Here is a 22,023-nt window from a genome sequence, read left to right as displayed (position 1 = left end):
AAGATTTGATTCAGTCCTGGATCTGACTTCTTTCTGTAGCCTTAAATGTTTGGAGAGTTCTAATCTTACCATTTTCAGTAATGTCACTGTTAAAAAAAAAAAAAAACAACAAACAGCAACAACAACAGAAACAACATTTCAACCTGCATCTGAGTTTGAAAGCTTAACTTTTGTTGTGGAAACATGCAAAGTAGATGGGCAAGAAAACGCTGAGCAGCAATACATTTTCCTCAGTCTGTGCAAAGTCATAAGGAGTATTTCCCTTAATCCAGTTGCTGGATATTTTGTTTGTTTGTTTCAAAAATGGAATTTATAGTACAGCCCTTGAGTGAGGAAACACTACAGTGCCAGAAGAGTGGTCTGAGCCTGGTCAGCTGGCCACATTTTCTATTCTGCCTTATGCTGTGCTTGTTGCACAGGTGAGCTCCTGTCACTAGTGAATTAAGGAATAAGAACATCAATCTGTTGTATATTCTTTGTCCTTTCATCCTCTTACCCTAAAATTGTGCAATGGACTGTCTTCTTTAGATTTCTGATAGATATGTATTTCTCTCACCAAAGGCTAAACAATGTGTCATGCAGATGGATGAGGCACTGTGACAGTTCTGATGGGCCAGGGCTTCCAAAGACAGCCTTTGAATTGTGTCCAGGAGTCTTTTATGCAAATAAGTTTGTGTCTAATTTTGTTTTACTGACATAACCCCAGCCTGCTAACCAGTTTTTAGGAAATATTTGAGGTTTCCTGGTCTATAGCAATTCAGTTCCCAGCAGATAAGAGTCAAGACAGTCACCTAGATTTGATATCAGAGGGGACACTACTGTAGAAGAGAGGTGACCATTTAGAGTCACTGCAAATACACAGTGTGGTTTTCTGAAACCAAGAAAGTTTCCTTACAGCCAAATGAAATCTTCTTATGCAGGTATATTGCATTGCTGTAATCCAAACAAAGGGTTGTGGAAGATTCAGTGAAGTCTGTCCACTGACCACTAAAATGTGACAGAAGATAATAACCAGCTGGAGATGGAATCTTAACTGCATTACTTACAGCAACCGCCTGTGAGAGCACATTAGCAAAGCACCAGAGACTACCCAGTGACAGTCAGCCAAAAGAAACAGCGTAAGCGCTGTTTCTCAAAATGCTCTCTCCACCACATGTGTTTTCTTCCAAGGATTCAGATTCAGCTACGTGTTCTCCACCCACTAGCCAGTTTCCTGCTGTCTGCTTGATAGTGGGCTTGTGGTGGTGTGTAGTGAAAGAGAGATAAAATGACACCTCATCTAACAGGATTGCTTTTGATGGCAACCAGTCACCACAAAAGAAGATATATAGAAGAAATGAGAAAACATTTCTCCATTGCTAGTCATTGAAAGTGTCCTTTCAAGGATTGGTATTCATGTTAACAGTCATCCTCTTGTCCTTAACTGGGCAAGAAGCCATATGTCGTTATAAACAATGGCATAGAATGCTTCAAGGGTATTGTGAAAGATGAGAACAAATGTCTGCCCTCTGCCACTGAGAAAATATCATACATGAGTATCACTGAAGCAGTTTTAGTTTGAGGTTCCAGCCGAGAGTCCTGTTCTGTGATCTTCGGCTATGTTTCCCTCAGCTAATGGACATGGTAGTTGCTGTTTGCCTTCCTTTCTGCAGAACATGTAAGGCACTTGGCTGGAATCATTGTATTGGCATGGCCCTTTTCAGGGTTGGTTGGTTGGATTTTTATGCATAAAGCAGAAGGAGAAAATGTATCTGGAATCAAGACATGGTAGTTTCATGTAAAAGACACACATTCCTGTACATAAAACTGAATGTGAATCAGATTGACAAGCCAGTGGGTAAGACACTTTTTGATGAATGAACATTATAAACTGGAGTGGTGCTTGCAGAATTTTGTCTATTGGCTGACTCTATGAGGATTCATACTGGTTTAGAAGAATTTCCAAACTATTGTTGTGTGAAGGAGGATTGCAGTTCTTCACCCTGTTTGTTCATGTTTGATGCAAGGGGTAGGCACAGAATTGTGGAAATAATGTTCCATCTTGGACAGGCTCTTTGTTCTGGCTGTTAATTTTCTTCTCATAAAAAAATATGGAGATAAGTCAGCTAAATTAAATTAATTTATAGTAGAACATGATTGCTCAAAGAGTACAAGCTAAAGCAAGTGTTGCTACAGATACTGAGTATATTAAGTTTGTCCTAAAGAGAGGCAACCCTCCTATCTGCCTTTATGAAAACACTTGAGGCTTATTAAACATATATTGTTCTTTCTGCTTTCTAAGGCTTCCTTTTTTTGCATACTTCAATGATTCTTAACATATGCACATTGATAGAAAAAAATGCTACTCATACTTATTGGTCTGATTAATTCAATATTCATGAGTGCCAGGAATAGGCTTAGTAAATGGAAGATGGCAATTGAAACTTCCTTTACAGCATTCAGAAGAGGCATAATAATGACTAAGACCAAATTGCATGGGTTTGAAAAATCTGCACTGAGCAGTCATTAAGCATTGTTCTTCAGTTATGTGATTTCAATTCATTAAGTATTTGCATACTAATAGAAAGCTAAAGTTACAAGTCTACTGCTGTGAGCAATCGCTAGCCACTCCTTCCAGTCCTTTTATTTACTTCTACAGTCATCCACACTGCTTTGGCAAAGCATGGGGAGAAGCTTTAATGATTTCAGCCGCAATAAACCAGATCAAACGAGATCAATAATGAACTTAATTTGTTATAGAGACAGTCTGTTTGCTATTTCATCCAGTAAGGTAAGTTAATAACTATTTGGGGCAAAAAAAGAAGGAAATTAAGTATTCTAATTTAATTGTTTAGAAATTGAATAAAATCTGTTTTCTTTACCTTTGTCACTACATTCTGGTCTTATTTCACATATCACTATGTGTGAGCTTTTGAAATTAATGTTTGAAAAGAGGGAGACCAGTATACCTGTTTGCTTGGTTTCTTTATTTGGGGTCCTAGACTACCTATTAGAAAAATCCAGTTCCTTTAGATCAAAAAATGCATTAAAGGAAATGACTAGTCAGTCCAGCCTGGCTAATGACAAAGTGTGAACACTTCCAGAATAACATAAATTTAGTTAAAGATCAGGACAGGTAATCTATACACTAAATGATGCTGAATCCAGGTAAGATGTTGGCTAGTAGCAGTACTTCATCTTTATAGTCTCCTCTGTTTACAAGAGAATATCAGCCATTTAACCAGAAGAAACTATTGTCAGACTTAGCTTTCATACATGTAACAATTTATTTCTAGGTGTATGCTGAAGTCTTAAGTTTCAGCAAGCTGCATGTCTCAGAGGCCTTTGTTGACTATTTTCTATGTATTTTCGTGTAATAATGGTGTTCTGATTCATTATGCTTTTTGTGTAAGTGAAGTGTACTCTTCATTTTTAGGCTTGTAAAGAAAGAATTGTACATGAGCCTAAAGATCATTTGCAGAATGAAATGTTTCCAGGTTCTCTATTACTTTGATAGTGTGAATAATAATAGTTCTATTTTAATAAAAACAATCGTGTTCATTGTTAGATCTGAGTTTAGCTCTTCCCCTTTTTTCGTGAGAGTAAAAACAATCATGCAAGTGATGTTCCTGCTTGATATTCTGATACTGGAAAAATGCTATTGCTAAGGTAATTGGATAATATGATTTTCTTAAAAGCATGAAACAGCTTTATATTAAGTATGTCAATCTTAATCTCATTAATCCTCTAAGGCAGCAGATACCTTGCATATGCACTTGTGTGCAGTGTAATACATGACCTTGCAAGACATAATTTTGGACATTCAAACAAAGTAAGAGCCTGTGGGAAAATTTGTGCAGACTCCCTGACTGAAAAAAATAAAAGAGATGGAGGTTCACAGAGACACTTCTCCCAGCATTTTTTCTGGATCAGCAGAAGAAAACACACTGCAGGATGTTTAGTGCCATATGTGTAGAAACAGAATGTATTAAATAATCTGGTTTATTTTGGTTTTGTAGTTTTTATTTTGGAGAGGGCTTTGTATTTTGGAGGGTTTTCCTTTTTTCTCATAATGTGAAACACTTTACTGTGACAGTAAATTGCACTGTCCGCATGAGCTGTTACAGCCATTACTTTTAGGCACCAAAGAAAGCACTCTGGAAAACAGGTCACTTCTTTTAGTAGGTATTGCTTGAGGTTTTGACTATAGGCATAACAGTTGACATTATTTTATCTGTCTGCATTTTTTAAACAGTAAAATAGGTACAATGAAAAGAAACGCTGAGCTTTAAGGGTTGTTTGTCCTACTCAAATAATACACAGACAGTGCTCTGAGACCCTTTCATAAAATGTATTACAACTGGTAATAGCCAAAGCAAAACTTCTAAAGCGTCTCTTTACCCTGCAAATGCTCTTTATCAGTTACACGATGTCTTACTGTTTTCTCTTACTCCAAACAAAAAACAAGATTAAAGGGAGCTGGACCCAAATTTCTGCCCCTAATATTCTCTTATGTACTGAAATGTTACTGTTTAAAAAAAAAAAAAAAAAGAGTAAACCCAAAATTTTAAAAAATAAACAGACTTACATGTCTGCAGAAAAAACCTGGTTAAACTACTTAACTAAAAAAGCTTTTTAATCAGAAATCCATTACATTCTTCTACTGCAGCTTTGTCTGGGCAGGCAAGATTGTACAAACACTCTGACTTCCTCAATGTGTTAACTGAAATTAGAAGCATGCCTGAATTGGTATTTTAGGCTTTTCTCTGAATCTGGATGCCTTTTGTAACCAAAGCCATCCTTTTCTCTTTGGGGCATACAGACTTTACCCTTAAACCCATAATACAGAGTTGGAACTTGGGTCACTTTGGTATCATTTCCTTTGGTTTTGCACATGCAGGTAACTTTCAATATGCAAACCAAGCCAGTAGGTTTGTGGCACTCATTGAGATTGCTTTGCCCTGGTCTCTATGTGAACAGCTCAACTCTCTTTTTCTGCATCTAGTGTTTTTAAAAGACAGAAAAGCTACTAAAAAGGTAGTGTGTTGTTTTTCAGTGATTGCTTGCTTCACTGATATGAGCAGAGCTCAAACTGGAAACTTCTGATTGCATCATACAAATTGTGGGACTAGAGCAATGCATTCAAACCTCATCATAGTGTTTGCATGTGTAAATAGGAAGTTTCATGGTAAATCCATTTCAACCAGGATTCAAAACCTGGCCTAACATAGCTAAATCATTTTGAGAAGTTTTGGGATAAAAAGTATTGTATGTATACATGGGGTTATTGATAAGAGAACTCAATAATTCCAGAGCAAGTGTGCCCACAGTAACTATGTCTCATCACTTCTACTGCACTTATAAAATGCAACATTAAATTTAACAGTATATCTATTATTTAATAAAACTACAAGCATTCAGCTTAACTGAATTAAGGGTGCTGTATGAACATTGTAACTTTAACTCCTATGACTTTTTTTCCATTAAAGACACCAACCCTAACATTATACTAACATATTTCATTTAGTGCACTAAAGATCAATTCACTAATTTATCTTAATGAGAAAAAGCAAATATCTTCAATTAAAGCATAATGAATAAAATATTAAACAGATCGAAGTGCATATCCTCTGAGAATTCACAGATTCTCTACATACTCTGACTTTGATATCTAATATCTACCTAAAAACTGATTGGAAGTACACTGTTACAGGTTTTAAACTTCTGACTGAAGTTCGAACATGTCATCAAAATGTCATCAGAGCTTGGTTTTACTAAACCTGTCTTCTGTTTTTTATGAGTGATTTGAAAAGCCAAGATTTTACAGTTGACAAGCAGAAGCTATAGGTTCCATAATGTATGTGAGAGGTGGTATGAATATAGATTGTATATTCACTGTTTGATGATGTTCTAGGCCTAGAAACAGTGCAAGAATAAGACCTGAAAAAAATGTTATCCTCTGTCTGTCATAAGGGGCTGGGGGTGGAATGTAAAATGCTGTGTACTCTTCTACATCAAAAATCACAGTCAAAACCACTACCAAGTCCCAGCTTCATTTGGACTTAAAAAAGGTATACATATCAGGAAAGCATCAGCTTTCCAGATCTGGTGTCTAGGCATAAACTTAGAAGTCATAGAACTGAAATATTGCTTTTTCTTTTTTTTAATTTTTTTTTTTAACATGGAAAAATATCAGAGCTGTTTATTCAATCCTTTTCCTCCAGTGGATTCCGTACTCTCAGTCTTACCCTTTTCTAGAAAAATATTTTAAGAGTGTTTCGGTGTATTTATTCAATAACTTCCTATAGATGCCCAATTCTGCATGCCATCATTCAGTAAGAAAACTGGAATTTGAGCTATATTCCTGCCTTAAGGAATTTATATTCTTGAAGGACAGGAAAATGTATTTCTAAAAAAAATGTCAGTATGCAACAAACACTGCAAGCTGCTGGAAGATAAGAAATTAAATGTTTCTCAGAAGTAGAGCTACCAGAGCCATTAACTAAAGGATATTTAAAGACAACATGGAAATTTACTTTAAAAAGGTACATAGAAAGAATTAGTTAAATAAAACATGTAGCAGTTGAGAAGGAGGTCTAAGTCCTGAGAAGGAAGACTGAGTCATAAGAAGAAATATTGATAAAGGTGCAAACTAAAGTAGACTTCCTGGATTAAATCTTCAGTCCTTTGAGGAAAATATTGAAGCTCCAATTGAGTTTCAAGGCCAAACTTGACCAAGAGAGATCTGGGAGAACAGAACACAAGAGGAAAGGGCTGTTTGAGCCTGGTAGTTCAAGGAAAGCCCTAAATCATTATGTCAGTAGCAGGGAAAGAAGAGTCCATGGAGGAAGAAAGTTGGCAGGGTCTTGGGTTTGAAATCGTCAGGAAACAAAGCAAAGGCATAGCTTGTGAATAGTTTAATTAATAAAATTGGTTATAATTAGTAATAAGTTGATAAAGGGTTAGGACCATTAAATATCTTTGTTTCTTTGTATATCACAGTGGTTTTTGGTTTGCAGTTTATAGCAGTACAGGCTGATAAAAGGCCATCAAAAATTTTACTTGTATTAACAGTAACAGCCTCTGGACTTAGACTTATATTTGTCGTGGGCATGAACAGCTAAACTGTTAGCAAACATTTGAATGTTTCAGTTTTGGTTTTCTAAACAAACTGGTGTGTATATGCCCTGGCTGTAAGCTGGGAAGCAATGGATATACAAGATCCTCAGCCAAAGTTCAATGCTGATGAAGACCAGACTTTCCATAGAAAAGACACACTGATTATCCTGGTAGGTGTTAGTATTTGTAAGTTGCAAGACAAATTTAATAACCCAGATTCGTGACTCCTTGTTTAATGTGGCTTCTAAGGTTTTCTGAGCATTATAGCTATAGCTGGCTTTATAGACTTGATTCACTGAGAATAATCAAAGCAGCAAACTAAAAATTCACAGCTACTTGTATTCAAGTCTAACACAAACTGTGTTTACTAAAAAGCCCTTTTGAGGGTTCAACTTTAGCATAAAAAGCGGCGTTTCTGCAAAATAGCTTCAAAAACCCTACTCCACCACATGTTGTTTCTGTAGTTACAGGAAAAAGAAGGATGTCGGTTTACATGGTCAGAAGCCCCAAGAGCAGAGGAAAGGAGACAATGAGTGGGCAAGAGCACTTTGCTCTTGGACTGTCCTTTGTTATGTCTCAAAATCTCATGAACACACATTCCCAGTGTTCCAGATTTCCAGTAAAAAGAAGGGACAAGACACACTTCAGACAAAGAGAAATAATGCACATCAATAAGAAGAAGAAAAAAGGAAGAAATAAAGAGATGTATGACTCAGACACTCAGCCTAACATAATTTAAAAGGAGGATGCCTGCAAACTGTCAGGTGTTCAGTCACACAAATTATGCTATAGAAGTAATAGTAGTAAAATTTCACACTTGCAAACCTACTTTTGTGATGATTAATACATAGCTCCACCAATCTGAAATGTATCTTGAACCAAAATCATCTCGGTAAGTGTTCCTATGCACACTCTATCACAAAAGATTGTAATATAGACATTCACATTTCAGCCTTTGTGCCTCCCCAAAGATGTTCAGTATGTTGAGTTGAACCAAAAGCACCCTGATCTGGTTTATAAATGCTTCGAATGAAAATATCCCAAAAAAACCCAGATTTGTCCAGCCCAGTATTAGACCTAACTGAGGCTTCTGTGTCAGCATATTTGCTAGAAACTTCCCAGTGAAGTAATGGAAAATAGCAAAGAACTCCAGACATGCTTGTGACTATGTAGGGGGAGAAGTGGGTCTCCATTGCAAACAGCAACACGTGGTCAAATACGATTGAGAATGGGCCTTTGGCCATCAGAGTTTTTGTTATGGCTCTGTTGTGGCTTATCACAGTCAAATCTTGCTATGAAATAACATCAGGAGTGTACTAAAATGAGAATTGTGTTTATCACTTCAGGTTCCTCAAGATGAATGGACTGGGTACACCCCACGAGGAAAAGATGACGAGATTCCCTGCCGACGAATGCGTAGTGGCAGTTACATCAAAGCCATGGGGGATGATGACAGTGGAGACTCAGACACAAGTCCGAAGCCATCTCCAAAGATTGCTGCACGGAGAGAGAGCTATCTCAAGGCCACCCAGCCATCCCTTACAGAGCTCACCACACTCAAGTAAGTCCATGTTTTACTACAACATATTAAGACATACAGTTTCTGTTCCTATTTGTTTCTACTCTTTACTTCCAGCTATTGGTTGAGAAAATGTTTGAACAAGTGTGTTCGGTCATGCTTATTTTGCATGGTTTTTTTCTGAACAAGAGTAAATTTGGGGATGAATTTCAATATTATTCTGAAAATTGCAAAGTATTTTAACATGTTAGTGTTGAGTATCCAGATATGTAAAGAGCAGGTCTGCTCTTTAAATACTTCCCTGAATTATAGATTTGGCCTACAAAACTTTGCATAACTGTGTATTTATATATACTCAACATGTGAAATTAGCCCTAAACTAGTCTTTGCAACTCATAAGAGGGTATCTGACATTTAATTAAAAAGAACAAAGACTGTTTGAAAGTAGGCAAATCCGTGTTTTCCACTCAGAATTGCCCTGTATTTTGTGGAGAACCAAAACCTGGAACTTGTTTAGTTGTTTATGAAAGTTCTAGTCAAAAAGAATCATGAGTTTATGGTTTTTAAATGTCACTATGTGTTTTACTTTTATTTGGGCCTTTTAAAAAAGCCACCCAAATTCTCAGGAAAATTGCACAAATTGACAATTTTGGTATTAGTGGGTTTTTTTTAAATAATTCTAAAATGAAGTACCCTAAAGCAAGAAAATAAATTATATCTATATAAGAAAATAGTGTGGATTTAAAATCAACAACTGTTCCTGTCTGTCTTCTACAAAATTCTTAGATATAATAGTGAATCATAGTTCACTGGATCAAAAATAACCTAATTTTAGTATGATTTCCCCAAGGCTGTAGCTTTAAAATGGAGAAAAAATTAAAAGTATCTCTATATCTTCTGGTATCCATGATTAGCATCAAAAGAATACTTCTGCATTTCCCTTATTAATTTCCTCTCCTTCCTTGTCCTCTTCTACCCCATTTTTTCCCATAGACCTTATCTGAGAAATAGATTTTAGAGAAAAGTGTTTGATCCTTGTTAAGAATGTCATGCTCTTGACATCAGTAATGAATAGACTAGCAGCAAAAAGCGTGCTTACTGCAGCTCCCCATAGCAGCCTGCCTGATTTTGTCTCAAGGGAAGCCAGCAATTGCTTCAGCTCTGTCTTTCCATTAGTGTCCAAAGGCAAAAGCAGTCTCAGTTTCTGCAGGGATTTTCATAATCTAGCTGGCACTTGCTCAAGGGATCCAGCGATTCCTTTCATCATGCAGAAGACTTTACCACATCCTTTTCTGAGCCAAAACTCCTCCTCTGAGACCAGTAATTGCAACCTCTGCAAGGTGAACATAAATGTTACGTACCACCACAAACTCCATCAAGCCATGCTTTATGCACGGACACACTATCAGGCACGCAGCTTATTCTTTTTGAATCTTTAGAAACATGAGTTCCAGGGTTCCATAATATGTGCATGAAGTACAATGCACCACAGTGAGTGTATTTGCTTGTGGTCATTTCTGTTCTCTGTAGATAAAAGATTTACAAAAGAATATATAAAATTATGAAAAATAAAAAGTCCTGCATGTCACTATTCACCCACAGAGGATGTTGGATCAGAGGGACCAGGCAGCAAAAGTTTTTGTGTTTAGCTTTGAAGTCACTGTAATTCAACAAAGTGCTTGTACAAATACTTAGTTTCACATGGTTTTTAATCCCTTCCTATTCAGAAAAGCTTTTAGGAATCTTTTTTGTTTTAAGCTGTACTCTGTAAAATTCATGTAAGTTTGAGAGCTGTGCAGAAGTAGGATGTAAATCACAAGATAGAAGAAGGAAATGGTAAATGATAGTAAAACAAAAAAGAGGAGAAAACATGAAATAACTTTTCTTTTTCAATGACTATTCAACATAAATTGGAATGAAATAGAATGATCTCTTTTAATCTATGCTGATATTTTATAGAAATATCTCTTCCTGGGAAGGCTTTCACTTTCAGAGGCAATTTGTATAATATATAATTATGCATCGCTTTTATTCCTTTCTGCTGAACATGATAATTTCAGGGGGGGGGGGTATGAGAAACAGCTAAGCATTTGCTCTGGGAATTGAAGTCTTCTTAAGCTAGATCCTTGCAGACTTCTTCATACTTTTTTAGTAATGTGACTTCACCTTGACCATGACATTGCTTCTTCATCTCATGGCTACCCTGATTACTCTGAGAGTTGTGATATTTTTGCTGGTGTGTTGGATAGAGACTAAACTAGGACCCCTAACTTACTCATAGGTCATCAAGCAGATGTGTAATGTGTGATAACAAGTTATTTCCTTGGCTTACTCAGTTGAGTTCAATTTGCACCTGAATAAGAGCTTTGTGGAAATGAGCCAAAAGCCACTCTAGGCAGCAGGCAGCCTTTTGCTGTCACTAGTGGACCTTCTAGTTGACCTTGCAGGATATTAACACCTTAAAGCTGAGTGGTATTTCACTCCTTTAATTATGCTTTTTCTGTCTGTGAAGAACAAAGGTGTTTCTACAGCAGTAACTGTCAGAGATCTTCTGTACTTCTTTCTGCTACTCCCTTTCTCTGTTTGCTATATACAGCCTCTAGTTGGCTTCACTTTCATCTGTGGCAAAGCAAACAACTTAAAAACATGTTCCCTTTTGCTTTCACTGTTGTTTTTAAAGGGATTTTTCATCTTGTGGGACTTTTCCTCTCTGAATACTTTAAGTCTAATATTGGTCTCACAACCCACACTGTTCCTCCCACCTACCTACCTACCATTGCTCATGCGCCTACTCTTCTAAGAAAGGATTTTCATTATTACCAATGTTTCTTTTTATATGAGGAATAACCTTTGAACAGCACAACTGTGTCATATCTCCTTTACATAATAAAAATTTATTTTCCTGGTTTTGCCAAGGATTTTTCCTTGCTATACCATACAGTCTCCCTCCTACAATTTTCCTCCATTGCCATGGTTTCCATGTGGTTACAGCACATGTGTCAAATGCTGTGGGACCATTCTGGATAAAGCACAGCTTGCTGTGATTTTGAAATACACACCTCCGCTGCTGCATTCTCATTATCCTACCAGAAAGTAAGCAGATTTTTTTTCTCTGTCTTTGGTGGCAGTATCCTCTTGGCGTTTAAGCTTTCACAGACTAGATAAACTGATGCAGCTGAAAACAAAGGTGGTATTTTCTTTCCCATTCCTGAAAAGTGGCAGAAGTTTATCTTTTACCTGTAAGCAGATTAAAAATGGACTGGTTATCTAACTTCTAAAGAGGGTGCAGGTGACAGATAACTGACAATTCTGTTACAGCTGAGTTTGATTCAGGACATATCCCTTCACTATCTGTATGTACTTTGTTCATTTTTAGCCTGGTTTTTTTGGGGAAAAAAGTATGCAGTTCCACTACTGTCCACATGCCAACCTGTCACATCCACCTCCCAATAACTTTTGAATCCATTGGCCAACTCTCAGCAAGTTTGCTAGAAAGACTGAAATCTGAAAGATACGAAGCTCCAGCAAACTTTATGAAGTAGCTGGATAAGTCAGAGAAGGATCTGCAGCCGTCTTGTTTGTTCTTTTGAAAGACTATGGGCAAACTAGCTGGTGAGTCAGCACTGGGAATAATTTTCCCAGCCTGAAAGATAAGGAATATGAAAAGAACTGGAAAACTCTGTTGAGGACAAGAAATCTAAGAGATGGATCCTGTCACTGTAGTTATTCCACTTCATTTTCCCCCTTTCCTCTTTTCCTTTGCAGACACACTCTGCTAAAAGTACAGCTTCAGATTATGCTTCCAAAGTCAACATTGCTGCTATTGTGGGGACTTCAGCCACTAGAGTCTTTTGAATTCTGGGTGGGATTTTTTGTTTGCTCTTGTTGGGGTTTTGGGTGGGGTTTTTTGTTGGATGTTTTCTGTTGGGTTTTTTTTTGGGGGGGGTTGCTTTGGGGGCTTTTTTGTACTGGTGGTGGTGCTGGTGGGGTTTTTTGTTTTTGCAAAATATTACAGAACTTAATGGTAATCTATTTATTGGCATGGGTTTGGGTTATATACAGTTGTGGTATTGTTCCTTTGAACTCATATTTGATCATGTAGACTTTTTTCTGAGACAAGTTCTACTCTGTGATCACTAATGAATTGAAAATTTCAATTGTCTTGATACTTTGGAGATGCATTTATAGGATTTATGTAGAAAGGAGAGAAGTAAGAACAGAAATTAAGTTTTTCTTAGCAAATATTTATTTTCAAAGTATTTTACTAGACATTTGTTGTTTTTCCAGTCAGATGTGACTTGGAGAAACACAATTCTAAACACCACAAACACTTTTTAATGCACCAGGTTTCACCACTGATGATGAAAAAGCATGTGAGTATATAAGCAAAAAGCATTAGGCTTTTCTCCTTTTTATCTCCTGGTAAAGAATTGGTCTATATAACTTCTGTCACCACTGAATCTATTCCTATGATTTACTGCTTAGATGGGTGATACTTAGAATAAACCAAACAATTCCTAACTTTAAAGTTTATCAGAGACATTCCAAAATTAATATTTCAAAATATGTGCCTACTCACACTTACATTTTGATGTGTTAATACAGATATCATAAGTACTTTCAACTTGTATGTTTATGGGAATCTGAAGATAAAACTGTTTTGAAAACCTCTGTGTCATTTTTCTTAATATCCTATAAAATCACAGTAGATAATCAAGCTCAGTCAAGTGGTAGAATCTGGTAGCAAGCTTAGTAGCGGTGACAAAAGCAAGAAGAGGTAGATCTGATTTATACATCCTTAATTCCAACTTTTTCATCACCTTTCTGAGAATTGTTCAAGTGGGTTTCTGGATGAAAAACTACCAAGCTAGAGTCAACCTATATTACTAATCAAAGCTTGACAGAGTTGCAGAACCAACTCTGCTAGGAAGACTTGCAAAGAGAATCAAACCACCGCATTGTTACTTAGTATAAGATGTTTCAGATAGAAAATCCCCTGATCCTTGTAGAATTGATCCTAGGGAAGTGTCTATACTGAGGGAAATTGTAAGAGATGGAAAGATAATTGTAGCCTGAAACACTGGCTAGGCTCTTCTGGCATTTGAGCAAATTGAAGCTGATGTCCTTACACTACAGTTCATCGCAAGGCACAGCATACATCCTTAGATGTGATAACCGTTCCGGGCTTGGGAATGAGCTCCTCTTTAGTTGAGGTGTTTCTATATTACTATAAGGTACTCCCAAAATATCCAGGAAAAAAGGTGTCATATAAACAAAAGTATACTTTTTTTTTTTTAAAATTTACGTGGTGTCCTCATTCTGCTGAAATGATCTGACCCAGATCACAGACATGGGGGAAGGGAGAGGGAAAAGAGAGATGGTGCAATACCACATTTTCATGATGGTGAATATTTTTAGACACATGCAGGGAAGCTTGTTAATTTTCTTTCTTGTTGAGTGACTTCCAATTAGGGAACAACTACTTTGCTAATTAGTACAAAAGGAATAAGTCTGATTAACCTTTCACTAGTGTTTTGCAGTATGTTTTCAGTACAGTTGGTTTAATTGTTTCATGTTGCAGTCTCTTTCATTTTCATCAAACCTGTAGCTAACTGGAAAGAATTGTTTTTATTTTCCTTGAGGTGTGTTTTGTTTGTTCTCTGGAAGAGGGAGTTTTTTGGATTTCACATTAAAGAGACAGGAACATCTCCCTGAGCTTTGGACATGCAGCCTAAGGATTAGTATTCTGGAACTATTATTTGCCTAGGTAGTAACTTTCCTAGCTCGTAGTCACTGATGCATGATATATTACTTTACTTTTTATTCATATTGTTGCAATCCATTCTCTCTTCCATCTGAAACTAGGGAGAAGCTGTTGGACACAGTCCTCACTTTTCATGCTTGTGTGTCAGGTATGATTAAGTTCAGTGAATAATTTATAAGTCAGAAGAAAATTTGAAAGGCAAGACAAAGAAAAATATATTTATTTTGAGGTAGTAGGTGGTCATACTTCTGAAGCCAATGCTTTCCTTATGGCAGCTGACATCTCTTTTGTGTACATGGCGTTTAAGGAGCAGGGGATATTGATTTATTCAAGGAACTTTGAGCTTGGAGTTTTTAATGAACAGTTGTTATTGATGAATTTATAAAGCGTATTCGGTCAGTTAAGGCTTAGTATCCCTGATGGACATGAGAGAAAGCTTGTGCCCCATGGCAGCTTCCCTTCTAGGCTTTGTTTCCCCTCACACAAAGGCATGTATGCCTTCACAGCACAGAAATCAATCCACTTATCTCTCTGTACAACCCTCTGTGGAGACAGGACATCCCTACAGTTCACTGCATAGTACATGGGTAGGATGAGCACTCCTCTCTACTTCTGTGATGATCCCCATAAGTTTATCTTACAATGAAACTGAGACTCCCTAGATATTACAATCTCACTGGTAGCTTATGTCATCCTAAAACTTACCCTTCTGTTATTCCACACCTAGATTCATATGTCCTGTTATACCAATATTGTCACATTTGTATAAAGTTATTTCTTGTTTCTCTAAGACAAGAAGTAAGAATTTTGTTGTAATCTGTGACCTATACTACTGTTGTTGTCCCTCTTGTACTTTTACCTTTGTGTGCCGAAATTTGAGGAAATGAAACAGTTACCATTAAATTACATTAAAATAAATATGGAATCATAGAATCATAGAATGGTTTTGGTTGGAAGGGACCTTACAGATCACCTCATTCTAGCCCCCCTGCCTTGGGCAGGGACACCTTCCACTAGAAGAGGTTGCTCACAGCTCCACACAACCTGTCCTTGAACACCTCCAAGAATGGTGCATCCACAACTCCTCTGGGCAACCTACTCCAGTGCTCACCACTCTCACAGTAAAGAATTTCTTCCTAATAGTTAATCTAAACCTGCCCTCTTTCAGTTGAAAGCCATTCCCCCTTGTCTTACCACTACATGCCCTTGTCAGAAGTCCCTCTCCAGCTCTCTTGCAGGCCCCCTATAGGTACTGAAAGGCCACAGGAAGGTCAACCTGGAGCCTTCTGTTTTTCAGGCATAAATACTAGCCAAAAAAGAAAAAACCTATAACTTTAATAGTCAAAGTGTGATTTTTCGGCAATACTAAAGAAGAGTTTTGTAAGTCAGTAATTGATTAAAAATGCCAACCTCATTTAGATGATTGTTTGTTTGCAGAAATTAAAATCCTTGTCCTCTATCTAGTCATCTGGCTCACCTTTGCATATGATTTAGCTTTATGTTCAACATAGTTACAGATGAAAGTTAGGACTTCCAACTTCTTTGCTTCTCTCCATCAGATCCTATAAATAATAATGCATTTTACAGAGAATTGTGTTGATGAATGCAAATTCATCATCATTCATCAATTCGTCATTGTCTGTTTTAAAAAGCAAAGCATACTGCATTTTATGGATCAAATGGGCACTTCTAGGGCTTGTGTTAAGAAAACAATTACAATTACAATTACAACACCAAAATGTGTTTTTCAGCCACCTCTTTCAGTGTATAGTCTGTACACAGCCTACCTGCATGTTTGTGTGCCAAACTGGTCTTGTTTATTTTTAGCCCTACTTCTGCCCACTGACTTAAAAGGCTGCCTCAGAAATAGACTTAAAAATGTCCAGTGGAGACAGGAGAAAAAGTACTGCCTTAGACTGCCAGGGCATACACAAGGGCTATATGTTACAAAAATTTTCCTAACAGTAACGATAGTTAAGCATGGGAGTGGATTGCCAAAAGAAATCACTTCACTGGACATTTTCAAGAAAATGGTAAAAAATGTCTGTCAGGACAAATTTAGGTATTGCTGATTCTGCTTCAGGGTAGAAGGAGGGACCAAATGACCTCCTGAAGACCCCTCCAGATCTACCTTTTAGGATTCTCTGTCTGTCTTTCTCAGGCTATTGAATATACCCGTTATCACTGTTCTTACTTCCTTGTCTTAACTTATTTTTCAAATATAAAAATAAAATTCTCATCAGGACCAAATTATTCCTGAAGGCCTGCTGTTGAACAGTAAATATAGATATCCCACCCACAGCAGTGCTGCGCAGTTCTTTCATGTTCTTTAAATGTTATTTCATCACTAGCATTTTGAAATTATGTTCCCACTGCTGCCAGCCATACCATACTTGACCCTTGGTATGTGATCTTGTACTATCTGGTTTAGTTTGCTAAGGGGAGCTCAGCTGATGTATTGAATCTGCCATGCAGAAAATTCACAGGCATAAAAAGAGATGTGCATTTGCACAAAATTCAGTCTGGAGTCCTTAGTGTTCTACATAATAAAATAAGGAAACAGGCAATAATAATTAAGTTAATTATTCATAATAAATTTCTATTCTGATCTACTAGAAGTACAATCTTTTTTTTCACTGTGAAATGGTGGAGCCCTTTCAGATTAAAAATGGAAAAAGTTAAAACAGTGTATGTTGCTTTAGTTTTAATGTGAAAGACAAATAGCATTTCTGCAGGCATGTTTTTGAATCTCCTGTTAATTTGCATTGTGTTAGGGTGGAAGAAAGAGAGTTGAGAATGAAGAATGACTCTGCCCTCACGAATAAAAGATACTAAGTCTTATTGATGTCCAGTTATTTGTTTCTTGTATTTTTTTGTGATCATATTACTGCTAAGATAGAGCAACTTTCAACTTAATTTAGTAATTCTCTGCTGGCTTGGGTGCAGTACGGGGTGAAGGTTAGGGGCACGGGGCAGCAAAGGAAGTGTACGGCCGCTGAAGTAGCTGCAAGCGTCAAATATCACTCTAGTCCCTGTGACACATGTGAATGAAAGTTCATCTGAAGAGACTTGACTTTTTAAAGTCTCCTCCCCTCCTAATGAAGTTATAAATCTTTTCAGGACTGGATAAATGAGAGAAAATCCTCAAAGATTTTTTTACATTGCGTTTGCTTTCTTAATCAGTGTACACCACAAAGACAGAGAACCATCACGTAACCACTGTTTGTTTAATTCGCTGATGTGAAAAATGGCAGGTTCCCATTGTCCCCCCAGAAGGGCTGTGCTACCCAACCAGCCTGCACCCCAGCTGCCCAGCAGCTTTGCCTGCAGCAAGCCCAGTGACCACAGAAAGCACTAACTGGTTTTGTCATCCCCAAATGCCAGCAGCCACATCCAGAGCACCCAAATCCTTCTCTCTCTTTATGTGATGTTGGGCTGGCAACCATGCTTGGGTTGTGTCTGTGCAGCTCTGCACTGTGACAGTGATGTTTCATGCTGAAGGCAATCTCAGGAACTTTCAGGACTAGCATACAAATTTGTCCTCTTTTATATATAATGACAATTGCTACAGCAAATCTGTGCTAAGCCTTCATTACTCTACAAGTGAAAGGAAATCTTGAAAAACTTCTTTGGGGAGGTAGTCCTCCTTGGGCTAGTGCTAAAAAATGTTCACAGTTATTTATTGCTTTATCACAGAAAAATAGCTATGATATAGACATTTACTAAAACTCTCTCATAATGAACTTTATTTAGTACTGTCTGCATAACAAAAGTTGGAAGATGTACTATAATGATAAATAATACAAGGTTCTTATTTCATTTTTTACTTTCACTCTTTGTTTTACAAAACTTCAAACTGCTACTTCGCTTTTATCACATTTAAATAAATTATTTGATTCTGAACTTGGCATAAATCTCAAAACCAAGGATAAATATATAATGCCAAAAGCTTACAAACACTCTGGGCGAAACGCTGTCAATAACATCAACTGAGTCAGCTTAATCACACAATATTTATGTTTGTAGCAGTAATAGAAATTATATTTATAAAAGATGGAATTTCACAGGGAGAAAATTTCTACTTTGAAAAGTCTTTTCTACCTTATTCTAATGGGATGTAACCAACATGTCATTCAACCACCCTGTGAAGTTGCAATCAAAAGTGTTAGAAATCTCAGAAACGATGGCACTGCCTAGTCAATGAGGTCCAATCTAAATCTCTAGCCATGGATTTCAGCCTGGTGTAGGATCTGTTGGACTCATGTCAGCCATGTGGCTGTAAGAGCTGTGAGACAACAGGGCTTTGGCAGAGATACGTTGCTCAGACTTGTTTGAAATGCTGGTGAGTCAGGCTGTTCCACTGCAGTTGTTCAGACATTTACTGTTGGGTAGAATGTCATTTCTGGCAGAGCAGTAACTCTGTCTATTTCTTCCCCCTTCCCCCCAACCTCTTCCCTGCCCCCTACTTAAAGATCCTTTGATTTGAGGTACAAAGCAGTTGTTGTTTCCCTGTGATGAACAAGAAGGAGTGGATGGTGCCTTATTCATAAATAAGATATTAGACTAACAGTGGCTGGAATGAGTGTCAGCACTAAACCACTATTTCTGTGGTCCCTTTTCTCTCTCTTTTTTTTTAATAAGTGATTCCTTAATATTCTCAAGTAATAAAACTCAGTACTTAGCTGTGTCCTTTCTCCATTAAAAGAGACAAGATTTGCATGAAGAAGACTGCACTTAAGAGTCATTGTCCCTTCACACAGTGACAGAATGACATATCAACTATTTCTATATTTCCATCTCCCTACTGCTTATTTATTTCCTTTTATAGTAAATTTCAAGCCTTTGGAAATAATGAGTGTGTAGCAGTTTCTTCTACTATTTGTCATAACCCTGATCCTAACACATCTTCCTGCTAAATTTTCAATAGTGGTCATTTAATTATTCATTTTTTTTTTTTCACTAGTGCTGTTACTAATATCATCCTTGTGAGCCTTTCACAGTTCTTTTATCCCACAGTTTCTTGTCCCGAATAGAACTGGTCTGTTGCTAGCACTCTTGGATCCTTCTCTTTGCATCCTCTCTCACTGGGAAGGCATGCAGCTTGTGTTAAAAAGGTTTCTGCCTTCCTTCCTTTTGGTGCTCCATTGCTGCCGCCACAGACATGGTGGGTAGTTGCACTCAGTTGGACTTCAAGCTATCTTTGAAGTGATTTCCTCAGCAAATGGGTTTGCTCCCTGCTCCCTTTCTCCAGACAGAATTTCCGCAGTATCTCAGGACCACAGCCCAGCTGCTGCGGCGCCCTTGCCATTGACCAGCGGTCAGGAAGCCCTTGCACACTGATCCCTGTGCAAACACACGTGAACGCCAAGCAGGCTTTATCCCATCAGCTCTAATTGTTCCATCTCCAGAGAAGTTAATCAGATTCATTATATCTCTGTGATGACTGTGGTATCCATCTGAGTGCTTTGCCTCTGGCAGAAGATAGACAAGCCCTCATTTTCCTTTGAAATTGCCTGTTATGACTATATTTCTTTCCCCTGTTCTCGGAATCAGTATGTCCATATAATGGAAGTTTGTTATTTAATGTAACTAGTTCCCTTTAGGGCAACAGCCCAAAGAATAATAAAATAATCCATTTGAGGTTCATACAAGCCATGAATCACTCAAATAACTGTCTCTTTAAAAAACGGGGCCATATTTTGACACTGATGTTGCAGAGATTCATCTTCTTTTGAATATGTTCTCAGATTATGTGTTTTGTGTAAGTCCTTTAAATGAGGTACAAAATAGACAGTAATAAAAAATAAATAGAGGGAAAATCTTTATTTTTAAGGAATATTTTTAAAGAAGAGGATGAAATAAAATTGATATGTAAAGTAATACTTGAAACTCTGATTTTAGGTTTTCTTGATGCTTATTTGCAAGCCTGTTTTAGAACATTTTTAGTTATCAATATTTTTTAAAAATCTAAACCCTTCTCATAAATAGAGTATTTTTTCATTTCGTGAGATGAAAAGTAAAATTAGTCTTGTTTAGTAACTAAAAACAGATAAAAGTTTACTTCTGAGTTGAATCTTACACTTTCTATTATACTATCTTATATTTCACAATTACTCCCTCAGTGTTTCTGTCATGGACAGGACTGGAGCCGGCCAGAATGGGAAGGTTAGACCTGATCCAGGTTAGATCGGAGGTGAATGTAAATCCCTTGCCTTTCTCCCTGGGCTATCTACTGTCCCCAGTGCAGGCCTTAGATATCCATTGGGATGGCATCCTGCTTCACGGGGACGTATGTATTGTACATAAAATCAACACTGTTTTTTTCCCTAAGGCATGAGACTTAGTAGGACTAAGACACATAAAAATGATTGTCGACTGTTTCTCTGATAGTCCCTGGGAATACTATGCAATTGGGATCTGGGTCCTCAGTGTTGGATTCTGCAGTGTGTTGTTTACAAGTCTCAAGTGTAGCATTTAAAATCTGAGCTATCAAGGGGGGGTTTTCCCTCCTGACAAAGTAGATATGAGGTTTTAAATGTCAGCCTCCTACCCAACACAATGGGATGATAACCTCTGCCATGAATTAATCAAGCTGCTTGTTAAAAAACATTATCTTGCCACTCTTCTTCCAAGTTTTTTGAATTCAGACAAATTTAACAGCTTTCTCTTCCATAAAAATGATACACTGAGGTTAATTATAGTTCAGGAGCACTCTAACGTATGATTTGGCTGCTCAGTGTTTCTCAGGTCAAAAAAGAGCCTGAGAGGTGCACCTGGAACAAGAGCCTGGCTTGCAGTGTTCCTATAGGGAAGGGGAGGATCAACTGAACAATTAAAATGAAGGACTGAAATTGCAAAGCTCTCAGGTGTCATGCCCCTTCCTCTACCAAAGAGGTGCAGAATGGTGGGAGACCGGCCCCCGCACCAGCGTGCTGTGCCTCCATGGGAGGAGATTCTGGCTTTGGGAGCAGGGCCTGAGGATGGAGGGCTGGGCACCCCATTGCTGCTGTTCCCTGCCTGGCCTCTTCCCTGCCACGGGCATCACTGTAACTCCACCTCTGGGTAAAAAAGGATAATAACACACCTCCTGCACATTGGATTGTCACGAGGATTGATTCATTACAGCTAGTGCAGAAATTACAGAACCTTCTAAAGAGGTTTCGGAGGTGCTAATACAGTCATTGTTAGTCATTGCCCCCTTGCTCTTGGCTCCTGTTTTGTACTCCTGCAGCAAGGCTTGCAGCAGCACTCCCTTGTGCTTACTGAGATGTCTGGGAAGAGCTCTACCATACTGCATGAGCAGTGAAGCACAGCATGGGGAGAAGTTAAATCATCCTTATACTTCCCTGCCAGAGGAAGAACTGCAGAGGCTGGCAAGACCCCAGCCAGGGATAAAAGGGGGTAGTACCTCTTCACCTGTGCTTCTCTTCTTTTCTCTCCTTCCACCTGCTGCACATCTTTGCTCTCCCTGTGATGCGTAAAAGCCAAAGGGGAGCATGCTACTCCTAGGAGTAACAGTAAGTCATGATGCATTTTGCTGCGTGTATTGAAATTCATAGGTACAATCTTCTCGTAACTTGACAGACCTCCTTGTCTCTTGCCATCATGCAGCCCACACCCATTGCTAACATATGTCCTAGAG

At 37.8% G+C, this 22,023-nt stretch overlaps 1 protein-coding gene across 3 annotated transcripts in view; it reads left to right on the top strand.

Moving 5' to 3' along the window:
• The window catches only part of DLGAP1 (DLG associated protein 1), a 364,067-nt gene that overhangs the window by 229,460 nt on the left and 112,584 nt on the right, over positions 1–22,023 (top strand). For all 3 annotated transcript variants that reach the window (XM_008925543.2, XM_018081188.1, XM_018081195.1), the window contains one exon: positions 8,445–8,659. In XM_008925543.2, coding sequence (XP_008923791.2) covers positions 8,445–8,659 — 215 coding nt within the window. The remainder of the gene's footprint in view (positions 1–8,444; positions 8,660–22,023) is intronic.

The sequence above is a fragment of the Manacus vitellinus genome, unplaced genomic scaffold, assembly GCF_001715985.3.
Source record: "Manacus vitellinus isolate BGI_N305 unplaced genomic scaffold, ASM171598v3 scaffold_1_pilon, whole genome shotgun sequence".
Classification (NCBI taxonomy): domain Eukaryota; kingdom Metazoa; phylum Chordata; class Aves; order Passeriformes; family Pipridae; genus Manacus; species Manacus vitellinus.
The sequence above is the reverse complement of the archived record's forward strand: the minus strand, read 5'-3'. Positions and strand labels throughout refer to the sequence as shown.